This window comes from Sturnus vulgaris, chromosome 7 (assembly GCF_052056855.1).
Source record: "Sturnus vulgaris isolate bStuVul1 chromosome 7, bStuVul1.hap1, whole genome shotgun sequence".
Taxonomy (NCBI): domain Eukaryota; kingdom Metazoa; phylum Chordata; class Aves; order Passeriformes; family Sturnidae; genus Sturnus; species Sturnus vulgaris.
Genome location: NC_142249.1, coordinates 22,290,004 through 22,304,201, shown reverse-complemented (window position 1 = coordinate 22,304,201; position 14,198 = coordinate 22,290,004). Strand labels below are relative to the sequence as shown.

The following is a 14,198-nucleotide window of genomic DNA, read 5'->3' as shown; positions in this document are numbered from 1 at the left end:
CAATTGGTCATGTCCTAATTCTTAAGATGGGAAGGGCTAAGAGTTAATACAACCCACCAAAGTGGACCAAACTGTCCTCTCTAAAATCCACATATGGAGTTGTGGTTCAGTGCCACATTCTCAGGTGTGAGCATTTCTAGGTGAACAAGTATCACTGCTGAGGACAGTTTATACACAGGGCATCAGCAGTGTGTGTTTAAATAAAACCCAACAAAGGTGAACCAGACTGCTGCAAGATCCGTGTCTACCACTTTGGTCCAATAACTTTTGCAAGATTAGTCACATTCCGTGCAGCAAGTGTTTTTGCAATTATGGAGTTCCCAATGCTGTTTCAATGGTTTAACAAGCTGAAATATTGCAACTTACTCACAAAGCATTGCCGGTTTCATGACATTTGAATTACTGATGGTCCCTAAAGACTGATTTTTTATCTACCCATGACTGCAAATATAAATTAGTCTTTAACCATCATTACCCGTCCAGTAGCTTCCAGTGCTTTCTTGTCCTGCGAGGCAAATCCCGTCAGCATTTTAGCCTGCACAGCTCCAGATAAAGCCAAAAATGGCAGGAAACACATTATTACCAAACTCAGTTTCCAGCTGAAGTAGAAGGCAATGATCATGGCCACCCCAATGTTAGTAATGGAATTGACAATCATTCCTATCTGAGATCCGGTTGCCTTTGAAAGAAAGAAATGGACATGATCAATTTGTACTACAAAAACTAATTAAACAAATCTTCCTATAAAACTTAGAAAACTGTAAATTAACATAAGGCACTGACAGCACTGACTGCATTGGAATATACTGTTTCAAATTAATTGGATCAAGAGGAGGACTGCAAATGTCCAATATTCCTTTGATCCACCAGATTTTCCATTGAGAATTCAGAAGATTGTTTCTACTGATTGTGAGACAGATAATCTAAGTATTGAAATCTTTTGCCTTGGTTCCCTGGAGAATCGCTCATCTGAATACATTGTTTAGCCTCTACATTTATCCATGTAGATACAAATAATCAACAGGACCATTTTATAACTTAGGTATTAACAACAAAGCCTCAGCTGTGCTAAAATCAGTAAGCAACATCACTGAAAAGGGATAAAACAGTTGTATTTCTACCTATCCCTTTATTAAGGAAAAAAATTAAATACGGCTTTGGCATGATTTTTATTGAATGCATTTGCTCCTTATGTACTTCAACAACACTCTTCTTTCTAGTAGACTTAGTTACTCAAGAAGTAATTTTCTTTCACAGCAGTAAGCAGCACCCTAAAGAGGAACTATATTGCTATGTATTAGAATAAAAATTTACATTTGGTACCCTTGATGATTTTCAGTCAAACTCATTTGCAGGATATGAACTTGGCAGCACAAAATGCTTATCATCTCCTCCTCTGACCTGCAGCAAGATCTGTGTAAGGCAGTGAAAGCTGCAGGGCACTGCTGCGCAGGTAGCTCTGATCTCCCTCACCCCCTGCAAGCTGTGGGTTGGATGGCTGTGCCTCACTGCTGTGCTTCGAACAAAGATGTCCTTTAGGAAGCTGTTAAATGGTTCAGTCAGAGGTTTACAAGTTTATTTATTTCAACTAAAAGATACCCCGTGCCTGTGAGGTTTGCAGCAGGTTTCTCTGATTCTGTAGAAATTGCTGCTGATGGGGGTTTTGGAAACCTTCTCTAAAACCCCTGTTAACAGTTTTTAAAAACTAACATACACTCTTCAGTCAAACTGAAACATGACAATTTTTGCAACAAAAGAAATCTGTACATCTCCTTCCTTGTTTCTAGAAAATTGCTTGCATTGCAGCCCAGCAAAATGGCAGGGAACATATACAGCTCTGCATGATTTGACCCTCAGCCACTAAGGAATGCAATGCATGCAGTTAGTGTCTCACTTTCCCAAACACTGAAACTGGCTGCAGGATTCCCAGCTGGAGCACCAGCCATTACTGCAGATTGGTTTTTCAAGTGGGTTGTCAGTTTAAATCAAAACTGCCACAACATGCATAATACCATGCTGAAAACTGGAAGACATGGTTATTAATAACTGTCACTGACATACTATCTTGATGTGTTTTTGAAATAAACACTTTAACATTGTGGCGAGAAGCAAATTCATCTCCAGAAAGGAAGAGAAAATCAAACTTCTGCATTGGGTGTTCCTTCCCATTCCATGGTTGGTTGGTATTTTACTGATTTTTGAGTTCTTGTTTGTACTTTTAGGATATACCATATACTACTATTGATTCTATGGCAGCAGTCTGTGATGAATAGAAATAGCTTAATTGGCTTACCTGATTTACACTGATCTCACTGGTTGCATGGTAGCTAATTTCTGTGACAACATGCCAAATTGGCCTTCAATCAGAGCCTATAGTAAAATGATTCATAAGGTGCCACGTCTTACCCCTTGGACCTGCGAGGCATCTGTTGCAAGTCTGGTAGTCAAAGCACCAGGGCTGTTCTTCCGGTCATCAAACCAACCAATGTCTTGCCCAAGCATAGCCTGGAAACCAATCTTCCTTAACCGTCTTGTAAGCAGCTCACCAGACTTGGAAAAGGTATATCCCTGGGGTACACGAGAATAAATAAAGATTGTACAGAGAGAGACACCCACTGAGAAAGGGTGCAAAACCAATAATATATATTATAGCTAAATTAGACTGCTATTACCTGTAGAAACTGTGTGAAAAATGAAACAACTCCAATTAAGACAAAGAGCACGCAGACACCATTGATCTGGTTTTTTTGGTTTTCTTCATCAAGAATGGAGAAGGTCTTTGAAAAGAAATAAATAGAAACGTCAGTTTTGCTGTATGTGACGTTTGTTCTTGACTCCCAGTTGCCAAGTGCAGAAACCCATCCTGCAACCAAAGCCAGAACACAGAGTTGTCCTTCACCCCCTGCAAAGTTTTGATTCCTTATTTTTTCTAAGTTGAGCCTGGCTTAAAACATAATGGGTTTTACTCCTGTTAACCAATAAGTTCAGTATACTTGGTGCCTGCACACACTACTCCTATTTGTGCCCTATCCCTGGTTATAATTAACCACTCACCTCCCACTGTAAACAGTGATAACCAGAGAATAGCAATGTAATAAACAGCATAGCAACAAAGCAATAGTGTGGCAGCATCTTACCTCCTCTCTGCTCTGGGCCAATTGCAACTTTATTAGACTGTACAAAATGAAGTCTGTAAATAAATATACCCCAGTGTATGACTCCCTACATGACATTACAGATGCTGTAGTTGCAATATGTAGGCCCTAAGAGGAACCCAGTGTTTTCCTGAAGGAGTGTGGCTACAAGCTGTTAATGTACTGCTGGGCACTTGAGAAAAAGCATTAGTGCTGAAAGGGGAGCCCCTCCACCCCATTCAGTACCAATCTCCGTGGTATTTTCATTTTTTAATGTCTAGTCTTTTTTAACACCTGCCAATGTTGTGGGCTACTGCTGAAGAAGTGGTCCAAATTTATCCTTTAGTGATTCCTTTCAACCAGAGAAGATTTCCTATCTGAAGTTCTTTATCTGAACTATTTCTGCTGTTTCCAGATAGAGGTCAAAGCTCGCATTTGTACTTCTCCACTAATCTTAAATTAATACTCACTGGATTTCATAGCTAGAATTACTATAAATTGTCTAATCTCTCAATCTTATCTGCAAGATAGCTTATTATTTTATTATTCTCTGTAAGATTTTATTATTAAAAATAACTTAGGCATTTCAACTTCTGCCTATAACAAAACCAGCCTAAATTCTTCTAGATGAGTATTTGGCAATAGAACGTGAAAGAATTTTCATTACAGCTACAAAATTACATGAAAATAAACTTAATTACTAGTCTTAAAATGTCAAGCCATGTTATTTTTTTGTTTGAAATGAGCCATACCTCAAAGTAACAGAAAGGAATTAGAGCATGAATTTAAGAAAAAGAAATAGGTGTTCTCTGACGGGAATTTCACTTCAAGTATTTTAACTTTGTACATCAGTCAACAAAATAAATCCTGCAGATTCCAAAACAATAATACCATACCAGCCCTTAGTGTTTCAAGCTAAGAGCTGTTCCAGCACCACACTGTCTTATCAGTAGCAAGCATATTACTGTCTTAGATGAATCTTTGTTTAAAAAAAAAAAAAAAATCACCAGGTCTGTTTTAATCTGTCAGAGTAAGAACAAAACAAAATTATCTGCCACTGCTCCTATCCCCTTAATGAAATCCACCCTACATTCAGTAATTCATGTTTGATCCCAAACTCAATGACATTTTTCTCTAGCTTAATTCTTGAAAATTTAGGACACTTTCCTAGGCACCAGTTAGAGCTGCACTGAGTATCTTCAGACAGCCCTGCAGTTTCCCACCAATTTGGCAAGCATTTTCCCAGAAAGGATTCTTCCCCTTTTGTGTAAAACCTTTTTCTAGCACCACAAGTTTTTTTAAGAAATAAACACACATGGCTGAACTTGACAAGTTTCAAAAGAGGCAGTGGATTTTGAAGATATTTTATCTTTTAGTAAATGTTAAGGTTTAAAGCATATTCCTACTTTCTGCTTCCAAGCCTGTTGATGCAAGCCTACTTTGCAGCAAAAAGTTCCCTGAAATATATAAACAAAAATCGAAGTATTTTTTAGATCTGATTGAAAGCTTTCTCAAAGGCTTTCCATGTCTGTGCAATAAAATTCTGCAGAGAATGACCTTTGCATATGTGTGTCTCCACTGTACTTGCATGTGAGGTATATTTTGTCTCATCTAAAATAAACTGTATGCAAGTGTAGAAACCTATTCCCAACAGTTCCTGGAAAATGCACAAAAGAGAAAATGAAGAACACATGACAAATACTGATAATCTTACCCCTTCAAAGAGCTTTAATGATAATTTGATGACAGTGATATAAATATCTCTACTGAATAATTGTTTATAAGCAAGGTTAACCCCATTTACTTGATGAGATCTAAAGATTTGCCAAAACATGTCAAGTTGTGCATCATATATTCCCTCTCCTCTATTTCAGAGCTAAAAAACACTTTAAAATAACATGTTACCATAACATACCCCAAGAATCTGACTGAATAACAAAGCATAGAGTGGATTGACGGCTCCATTCACAGCTGCTGCCAGAGATCCAAGCACCAGGTATGGCCATTCAGAGGCATTATATTTCAGAATTCTGGTGAATGGTACAGGCTTGGCATCTTCCTCCAGAACAGATTCCTAAAAAACAGGTTGGCTTGCTGAAGTAAATGCATTCCATCAGTGATGCTCTCCCTTTGACAGCGAGATAAAATAGTTAACCTGGTTTGTTAAACTAGTGGCCCAAACAGCTGCTCTAGCTTTGGATGGGAGGCCAGAGACACCTAGAGCTCTTTTGTGGCCTTAATAAGTCATGTTTACTTCCCTTTCAGCTGTCTCCAGACAAGGTGTGATTAAATACTTAATGCCAAAATTTAAATTCCCTCCTCACAGAGGAGATTTTTTCTGTCACTCATTCAATCTCTTAAATATTATTTTTAAGGATTGTGAGTGACCATGCTGATCAGACTGCATCAAATTAACAGGTATGTGATATAATTAAAACGAGAGATTATAGAGTGATTGCTGGATTCAGGCTTTTTACATAGTAATTATGCCTCTCTTCTGTGAAACATCCTCAGACTAAATGCTGAATTCCCATAATTATGCTCAGTAAGGGAAGAATATTCGTCAGCAAATTATAACTTACCCTGCAGTTTGATTTGTGCAGAATTTTTGTAACAGTGTGCTCACCCTGCTCATCTCCCTCAATTCATATGACTGGAAACAGCCAGACAAAAGAGACACTGTGAAGACCTATCTTTTGGAAATATGCAGGGAGGAGTGGATGAAAATGTCTTGTATTTTCTCTTTTTCTCAGCTCGTGCCAGAGTGGCAGCACTCAAGCCCTCTATTTATCCACAGAACAGGCTTGGCAATAGCAAGAAAGGGTAACTTCTATCTGCTTCTCTCTGCACTGAACAACTGAAGCCATGCAAATTAATGCATGGAGCTTCATAGGCACTTTGGAAACCCACTGTGCATATTCCTACATATTCTGTGTAATTTTAAGGCATGCTGGCCTTTATTTTCTATGCCAGTTGATTGCATGAGGACACTGACAGCAGAAGGATTCTGGGTTAGGTTGCAGTGAGGGGGTCTCTGCTCAAGTCTCCAGATGATTTTTAGATGAAAGTGAATTTATTCTTTACTGAACAAGAAGCATTGCCTTTTGTATCACTGAGTGGGCATTAATTACATTTCACAGACCGAGCAGTTTGCTTTTTGTCACTTAATCTAGCTTTTATTAATGTATGTTTTTCAACTAAATCTACAACATATATCAATTTACCAACAGGTAAAGAGCAAATAGCAAAATTTCTCTGCTAGAAGTTTTATGTGGACCACTAATCAAAACAGCCATCAAAATGCAGCGTAGGGTTTACACAGAGATAATAATTGAAGCTGTGGTTTTGTTTAATGAGAGAAAAGGATCAAGCCAAGGTGTACCAAGGTGTGCCAAGAACTTCTAAACTACAAGCACATAGCTACAGGTGATCACTAATGAACAATATAACCTATTCAGTTGAAAATTTCATAACAAATTATTAGACCTGACCTCTTTTGCTTTTCCATCATCTTCTCCATTAGAAGGCATAAGATAGGTAGCCTCTGCAGGATCTCCTCCAAGAGACAGTGGATGGTCAGGGACCACATTAGAGAGCTGGGATCTTGAGCGTTGCCGAAGTGAAGCTCTGCAAAGAGAACAGAAATGGCCTGTTCATTACAGCTTAGTAAAAACAATAATTGCTTGCAAAGCAGGTGCAGTTTTCATATCAACTAAATCAGAATGCATTGAAGCAATTAATAGGAATACCACAGACTTTTTCTTTCTTGATTACGTTTTCAACTTCTTGGGAGGAAAATACCTCACCAACTGGGACTTTTCAAAATCATATTCCACTTACACCACTCAGACATTGTCTTAGATGGACCACATACTGTGTATTTGTTAACTAAAACTGTGGTGTGTCCTACTACCCTTGCATGAGTTACTAAGACACCAAGTCAAATCACTGTTACCACTACCAGTAATTCAGTCCAGTAAAATACGATGCTGAAACAAAACACCTTTCTCTCTGACAAAACATAACTCTGTAATGTCGGAGGTGTATTCATTTGCATATGCCTGTCATGGGCTTGCCTGGAAGAAATAATAAATTTCTAGCTACCAGACAGTCTGGCTTTAAAATGCTTTAACTTTCATCAAGTACAAGCCATAATAAAAATGTCCTTGTAGATTGCATTGATTTCTAAACTAAGTGCAGAGCAAGTAATTTTTCAAATGACTGGACTGAAAGTGCATTAGATATTACAACTAAGGTTTATATTAGTAATATCAAAATCAGAACATTAACAGAGTAGATCAAAATTGGAGAAAGTACTATGGGTAGAAAGGACCAAAATTAAGAGCCTTGCTATTTATCCATGGACTTCAATCAGTAACATTATTATTCAAGCTATTTCTTTCCAAGACTATCTCAGTAAAATGCTTGTAGCCGTTCAACCCTCTTTTACACAGCACATAGAAAAGTGATTTGTTAGCACTATTGGGATTTTGGAATAGCGGGATGAAGTAAAAACATCGAGAGTAGTCTGGAAACATTGAGATTTACAACCATTTTTAAGACTTACCGCAAACTGGCCTGATAGCTTCCCCTGCTGAATGACTGGACATTCTCAAGATTTGGCTCAACTACATTATCCTCTGCTGCTGCAAAATACAGTATATAGAGCTCTGAAGTTAGTGCCAAAATTGAATACAACCTAAATACACTGTGGCTCTACAAAAAGGTGCATAGTCTCCAAGTTATAAATGCAATACTTCGTGGAAGGCAAGGGGTGTAATATAACCTTGCTACTCAGCCTACAGGTTTCACAAGTTTTATATTTGTATTTGACATGATGAAGTTAACTGAATATTAGCCCAAGGACCATCTCACTTCAGATGTGACTGCTAAAGCCTTTTTGCCTATTTTATCTCTGCAATTGCTCTCTTATTTCAAGATAATCATATCCAACGTATGCTTCACAAAAATACAACAGATCATTCTATTAGACCTTAATTTCCAGAAGCTTTGATTCAAATCTGTCTCTAGCAAAACAAATAGGATGGTTTCAGCATAGTCTGTAATGTGCCTGAATTCCAAATGCAGCAGAACTGGACTTTTGGCACTCAGTGGAGCTATAAAATGATGGATATTGCAGGTCAGAACTAATGTTTCAGACTTCTATTAGGAAGGTCTTTCAGCGCATAGGCAGCAAAACCACTTTGGCACGGGTATCAGTGTATTACTTCAATGGAAATTCAGCCATAAAAGCAGCAGAGAAAAAGCAGCTACTAGACCTTATTAAAAGAAATAAAAAATCTGCATTCTTTGGTGTTTTATATGATTTTATAAAAGAAAACAAAATACTTACTTTCTGTTTCTTCTCTGTTAGGCTCTGTATCTCCTTTGCTTTGTAAGGTCACCAGCATGAAATAAACCCCTTTCCTCTGCAAGAGTTCCTCATGAGTTCCTCTCTCTACAGCCCTGCCGTGCTCAAACCCGACGATGACGTCGGCGGCTCTGAGGGCTGACAGGCGGTGAGCAATGGAGATGGCAGTGCGGCCGAGGCGAGCCTGAAGGAGACAACAACAGCCCCACTTCCAGCACAGCACACGGAAATGCTGGCTGTGAGCTGTGCAATCTAGAGGCTCATCAAATTAACGAGTCCTTCTAGTGGGCTCAGCTCACTTTGACTTCTGCTCCATCCACAGCCTACAGAGAAGCATCTGTTTCTGGGCAAAGGGAGCTATAGGTTTCTGTTGATGTCCCAATGTAAGAAAAAATTATTCTCAGTCCAGATTACTAAAATTCTACTTGTACTTGTGAAACAGTTATTAAGAAACGCTTCTCACTGATTTGTTGCAATTCAGTAGTGCCCTCTGTAAAGTGCATTAGAAATAATTTCTGCCCTTTGGAGTCTGATTTTTGCTATACTGTAGCAAACCTTATGAAGTGCTTCCTGGACAATCGCTTCACTTTCATTATCCAGTGCTGACGTAGCCATATCCAGGAGCAGGATTTTGGGGTTTCGCACCAAAGCTCGAGCAATAGCTATCCTCTGTTTTTGACCTCCACTCATCTGGCTTCCGCCCTCTCCAACATGAGTGTCAAATTGCTGTGTGAAGGAAAAAAGTGAAAATTAAACAGATAAGAAAAAAAAGCCCGTTAAACTTCTGGTGAAGGTAGTGGTAAAAAACATGGTTAGTGCAGCAGATTCAATGAGCAAGAGGTGAAATAACTTTCTTCGTAATGTGCAAGATCATTTTGCCTGAAGCAGATTTTCAACCCCACACCAAAAGTATGGACTGGTTAAAAAGGTGAGATGTTCTGGTTCAGCTTGAAACAGCTATATCAGCAAAAGCTGAAATGGAGAGGAATCATCCACCCACTCTCCATCAGATGACTCAAGCAAACTTTTCCCAGAGCTGGCCTTGTCTGCTGAGGACCTGTGACTCATGAGCACTGTGTCTGTGATTCCTGGATACCATACTCTGGTGGCATTGGGTTCAGGTAGAGAATTAAATAAACACATAAAACCTGGCATATTGAGAGACAGGATAATTATATTCACTTAGAGCTAAATCTCTTATTCCTCCATCTTCATGAAATAAATAGGGGCCTTTAAACAACCTTTCAGTGAATAGTTTCCTGGAAATGCATAGATGGAGGATAAAGACAATGTACTAATATTAGTTCAGGATACTTGAATCATGTCAATAACATTCACTGTTGTAACATGTCATTTTCAGAAGCTACTTGGCAAAATAATGTTCTAGAAAAGTAGAGAGCTCGATACTATCCAGTTTGGGCTTTGTGAGGAATAACTGAAGACCTGTCATCATTAGGGAAGAAACTGGAGAAGAAGGAACTTGCAGCTGGCTTCAGAGCTCATACAAGGAGGAGAGTTTGTGAGCATTTGTACATACAGGTGAAGTAACAAATGCTAGCTAGTGAGAGGCTGGGCTCTACATTGCTTTTGGCCCAAAGAGAAAAAGATCTCCAAAACATGAAAAATACAAGTTTTTAAATCATGCTATGATCATTACCATGATATTCAATGTTGTGTAAATGATTCCTGAGGAACTGATTCTTCTCAGGGTTGTATTTTGGGGTGGGGGAGTGGGGGTGGGAGGGTGTTTGCTTTTGTAACTTTGCTGGCATGAATGTAGTAAGACCTATATCACTGCAGTCAAAGGAAAGATTGTTGCCTCCTATCTGTATTAAACTTCTGCCCTTCCACTTGAGTGCAAATTGCTGCAGGGTAGGAGGAACAAAAGGATAAAAATATTCTTTTTTCTTATCAAATTCTGCCAAACACTTTCCAAGGCAGAGCATACCTGTGGTAAATCCATGATGAAATTGTAAGCATTGGCCTGTTTGGCTGCTCTGATGATGTCTTCCATGGTAGCATCATCCCGCCCGTAGCGAATGTTCTCTGCAATCGTGGTGGCAAAGAGCACTGGCTCTTGTTCAACAATGCCAATCTGTGAGCGCAGCCACTGGATATTCAGGGAACGAATGTCATGGCCATCCAGGGTAATCTACAATTAGAACATGGACACAAAATTAGGAAAAAAGTCAGGGACATTACCCCCTCCACTTCAGAGACAAAGAAAAACACAGTGGAAGTGAAGGGCCTGTGATGCTCTGTTTCCATGACCAGCATAAAAATCAGCTTTCAGATACAGAAGGTGGCAAAGCAGTGGCAGTAATATTGGCTCTCAGAGCTAGGCTTTTTGGTTTCATCTCCCATTTCTGCTTGGCATCAGAAAGAAAACCAGGTGAAATGTAATCATGAAAGTGATGATTATGTTATTTACAGTAATTTGTTTCTTTGTTATATATTCAAATACAAGTCAACATGTATGTGATTAAGTGTTCCTATTTGATATAGGAACACATAAATGGAATGAGATTTTGAATAAATCTAATTCATATTCTTAGCCAAGCCATTACTAAGTGGTAATTGCATATACTCAAGTGATATTACGGGTTAATGATTAACTGTTCAATACTGTGTTTGCCAGAAACAGTCCTGAATTATCACTTCTATAGGTACAATTTTTACACAGATTTAGCACTGAATTTTTATTTTCTCCTAACAGTTTGCTCTTTCACATAATTGTTTTTATAAGACTATTAAGCACAGGCTTATAAAAGAAATGTGCAGGAAGATATTTTACTAATTTAAAAAATAATTGGAAAAAAAGAAATTAAAAGGAAGTTAGTAGACTTCCTTCCCACCTTGGAGAAGAAACCATGCCATTCTTTCAGTTTCTGGGGCCAGAGAAACACATTCTAGGCTGGAACACTCACCATGCCATCAGTGGGGTCATAGAAACGCTGGATGAGCTGTATTGTTGTACTTTTTCCAGCTCCACTAGCTCCAACAAAAGCTGTTGTCTCTCCTGCATTAATCACCATATTAAGGTTATCCAAAATCTGGATAGGAAAAGAAAAACAAACAGATCTATCTATTTTAATTCTCCCACAGTCATACAACCAAGTAAGTATATTCTGTACCTTAAAGTAAGCATTCAAAGCAATTTTACAAAATTCAGAAAAGTGTTATGAAGAAAGAGGATAAAGCAAGCCACATGTTTTTACACTGTTTGCAGACTTGGTAGATGCAGAGCACTTATTTCTACAACAGGCAGGCAGATTGTGGCCTTTCATTGTTCCTGTTCATCATTAAGAACTAGTCAAGTTAATGACACTAGAGAACTTAGTAAATGATATTTCCTTTAAAGAACACTGTGCATGTATTGTGAATGTGTGTTAAAGCATAAATATTAAGGAATTCTGTAGAAAAATCTGATACAACATGTGCTTCCATCTTTAGAAGTAATGGCACTAATATGCTCGTCCAATATTTTTCCAAGGAGAATTTATCAATTCAAACACAGGAGTAGAGAAATAGTGGTATATACATCCTACACTCCTGTCCCTTTCCTAGCATTTTAATGGGTCACATGGTGCCTCCCCAGGGTAATGGAAGAGTTTTATAAAATCTCCTTGTACCATTCAGTTTATTACTTTGTGTTCTATCTTGTACGCATTGATACAAAGGCATCACTGATTATAAGAGAAGCTGTACACAGGTGAATTTGCCTGAAATTACTGGGAGTTTATGCTCAGCAGCAAGGAATATGTGGATGTGGCAAAGGATATGTCAGAATGGTAAAATAAGCCAAATGGTAACAGAAGAACACTTTAATGGAAGCATTATTCAGTCTACTTTTAAACAAAGAGTCTGGGCTTCTGGAAAACAGTATCTACTGAAAATCTAGAAATTGTTGGTAGAACCAGGACATTTTGCTTGTTTACAATAACTGTGTTCACAGGACTGGTGATGAATACTTACCTTTACATCTGGTCTGGATGGATAATTGAATGTTACATTATGAAACTCAATTTCACCTCGTACTTTATCCAGCTTGTAGCCATCTTCTGACATGCAGTCAATGGTGGGTTTCTAGGATGAAATTTATTGGATTATTTATTTGCTGTTAAACAATCAGCAGTACTGCAGTAGATAAATATTCCCAATACCATACAAAGCCATGGCACTTCTGTTTGAACAGCACTTGGCTGCATGCAGCCAGCTGCAGGGTCTGTCCCAGGGATACCAGGCAAGGGACATGGAATTGAGGGCCAGAGTGATGGGGGAGTTGTCACTGGTGGGTAGCACAGATAAGAAGGATGCAGCCTCTTCTCATTGCAGGCTTAGTGCAAACACGACAGAAAAACACTCAGGTAGTTTTTGCTGGAACTGAGAAGCTGACTGACAGAGGCATTTTGACTAAGCCAATTTAGCCAGCTCCTCAGGGATAAAATGGCACTACCTCACTCGAAAACATTCTCTCACAGCACTGAACAACCAATTCATTGCTGGAAACCTTCAGGCCTCACCACTCGGCAATTAAAACATCCATCCTTAGGCACCCAGTCCTAAGAGCTGAAATACTGAAGTTTTCCTAAGAAGTGCTTTGGGTCTTGCATACTTTTGGCCAAGTCTTGGGTATTGCAGCCTGCTAGACATGAGCAGAGAACTAAGAGAAATTTGAGGAATCACAAAGAAATAAAATTTTCTAAGGAGAGATTTCTGAAGCATGGAATAGAGACAGTAAATAAAAACTATAGCAACAAATATTTGATAACTGAAATGTTCATGGTTATTTATATAGCCTAACAGATTGAAAGGACAGTTAAAATGAGAAATGTCTATGTTCTAAGATGTTAAGTACAGATACAAGACTGATTGCTCTTTAGGAATGTAACTAACTTAAATTCTGATAACAATCTGTGAAGAAGTTACACTGATCCTGCAAATGGGAACCTTAGCATAACTATGTTTAGTGCCAGGGCAGAGCTGTGCTTGTACTGTCTAATCACAAATCTACAAATGTGGCAAGCAGATGGATCTAATTTTGTCATCCTTTCTCTAGACAGATGAAATCTGACGTTGGTTTGCTTTTTTTACCCTAAGGTTACGTGACTCAGCCTTATCTTGAATATTGTGATCAGTCCTTACTGTTGCAACTCTTTACAATTTTAATTTTTTTTCTCAGAAAAACACGTCCCTAATTCATCTCTATTTTCAGTTCATTTTAGAGCTTTAGCTTATGAAGTCTATATGTTTTATCATTATTACAGAAGTTTGAAGGGTTACTAAAAACTGTTAGCATTACCATAGCCTTATGTGCTCTGTAGAAGACAAGCAGCATTTTAATGTGTTTACACAGCTTTCAGCACAACAGACCTTGTCAGTGAACAGAGATAATACATACTTTCAGAAATCAACAGTACTTTTCCAACCACTAAATTTATAAAGCTATGGAAAGGAATTCCAAGAAAGGAATCAGCAAATTTCAGTGGCGCCTCAGGATCTCTCATACAACCTTATTTCAAGTATCTGTTTAGATAATATTGAGATTAACATTTATGACAGCTGCATGACCTGTATCTGTGCTCATTTGGTCCCGTTTTTGCTCAGGGTAGCTCTGGGACAAGTGACAGAGGCCACCTTCACCACTAATGCCAATGGAGCCACACCATTTTATGCAATTTGGAGGCTGGGAG

At 38.5% G+C, this 14,198-nt stretch overlaps 2 protein-coding genes across 13 annotated transcripts in view; one reads left to right on the top strand and one right to left on the bottom strand.

Annotated features, from left to right (window-relative positions):
- ABCB11 (ATP binding cassette subfamily B member 11) overlaps nt 1-14,198 on the bottom strand; it is a 37,064-nt gene that overhangs the window by 5,526 nt on the left and 17,340 nt on the right. The window contains exons 13-23 of the mRNA XM_088168080.1: nt 12,481-12,591; nt 11,433-11,558; nt 10,454-10,657; nt 9,061-9,231; nt 8,488-8,689; nt 7,702-7,780; nt 6,626-6,761; nt 5,050-5,208; nt 2,673-2,777; nt 2,407-2,568; nt 476-679 (exon numbers count right to left, since the gene is read on the bottom strand). Of these exons, the coding sequence (XP_088024206.1) occupies nt 476-679; nt 2,407-2,568; nt 2,673-2,777; nt 5,050-5,208; nt 6,626-6,761; nt 7,702-7,780; nt 8,488-8,689; nt 9,061-9,231; nt 10,454-10,657; nt 11,433-11,558; nt 12,481-12,591 (1,659 nt within the window). The remainder of the gene's footprint in view (nt 1-475; nt 680-2,406; nt 2,569-2,672; nt 2,778-5,049; nt 5,209-6,625; nt 6,762-7,701; nt 7,781-8,487; nt 8,690-9,060; nt 9,232-10,453; nt 10,658-11,432; nt 11,559-12,480; nt 12,592-14,198) is intronic.
- G6PC2 (glucose-6-phosphatase catalytic subunit 2) overlaps nt 1-14,198 on the top strand; it is a 46,133-nt gene that overhangs the window by 17,349 nt on the left and 14,586 nt on the right. For 7 of the 12 annotated variants that reach the window (XR_015804875.1, XR_015804874.1, XR_015804873.1 and 4 more), the window contains 2 exons: nt 5,009-5,130; nt 8,509-11,068. The exons of 1 other annotated variant lie outside the window; for it this stretch is intronic. The gene's annotated coding sequence lies outside the window, so the exon portion shown is untranslated. Of the gene's footprint in view, nt 1-5,008; nt 5,131-8,508; nt 11,069-14,198 lie in introns of those variants that run through there. 4 more of the 12 variants (XR_015804876.1, XR_015804869.1, XR_015804865.1 and 1 more) reach the window with 2 other exon arrangements.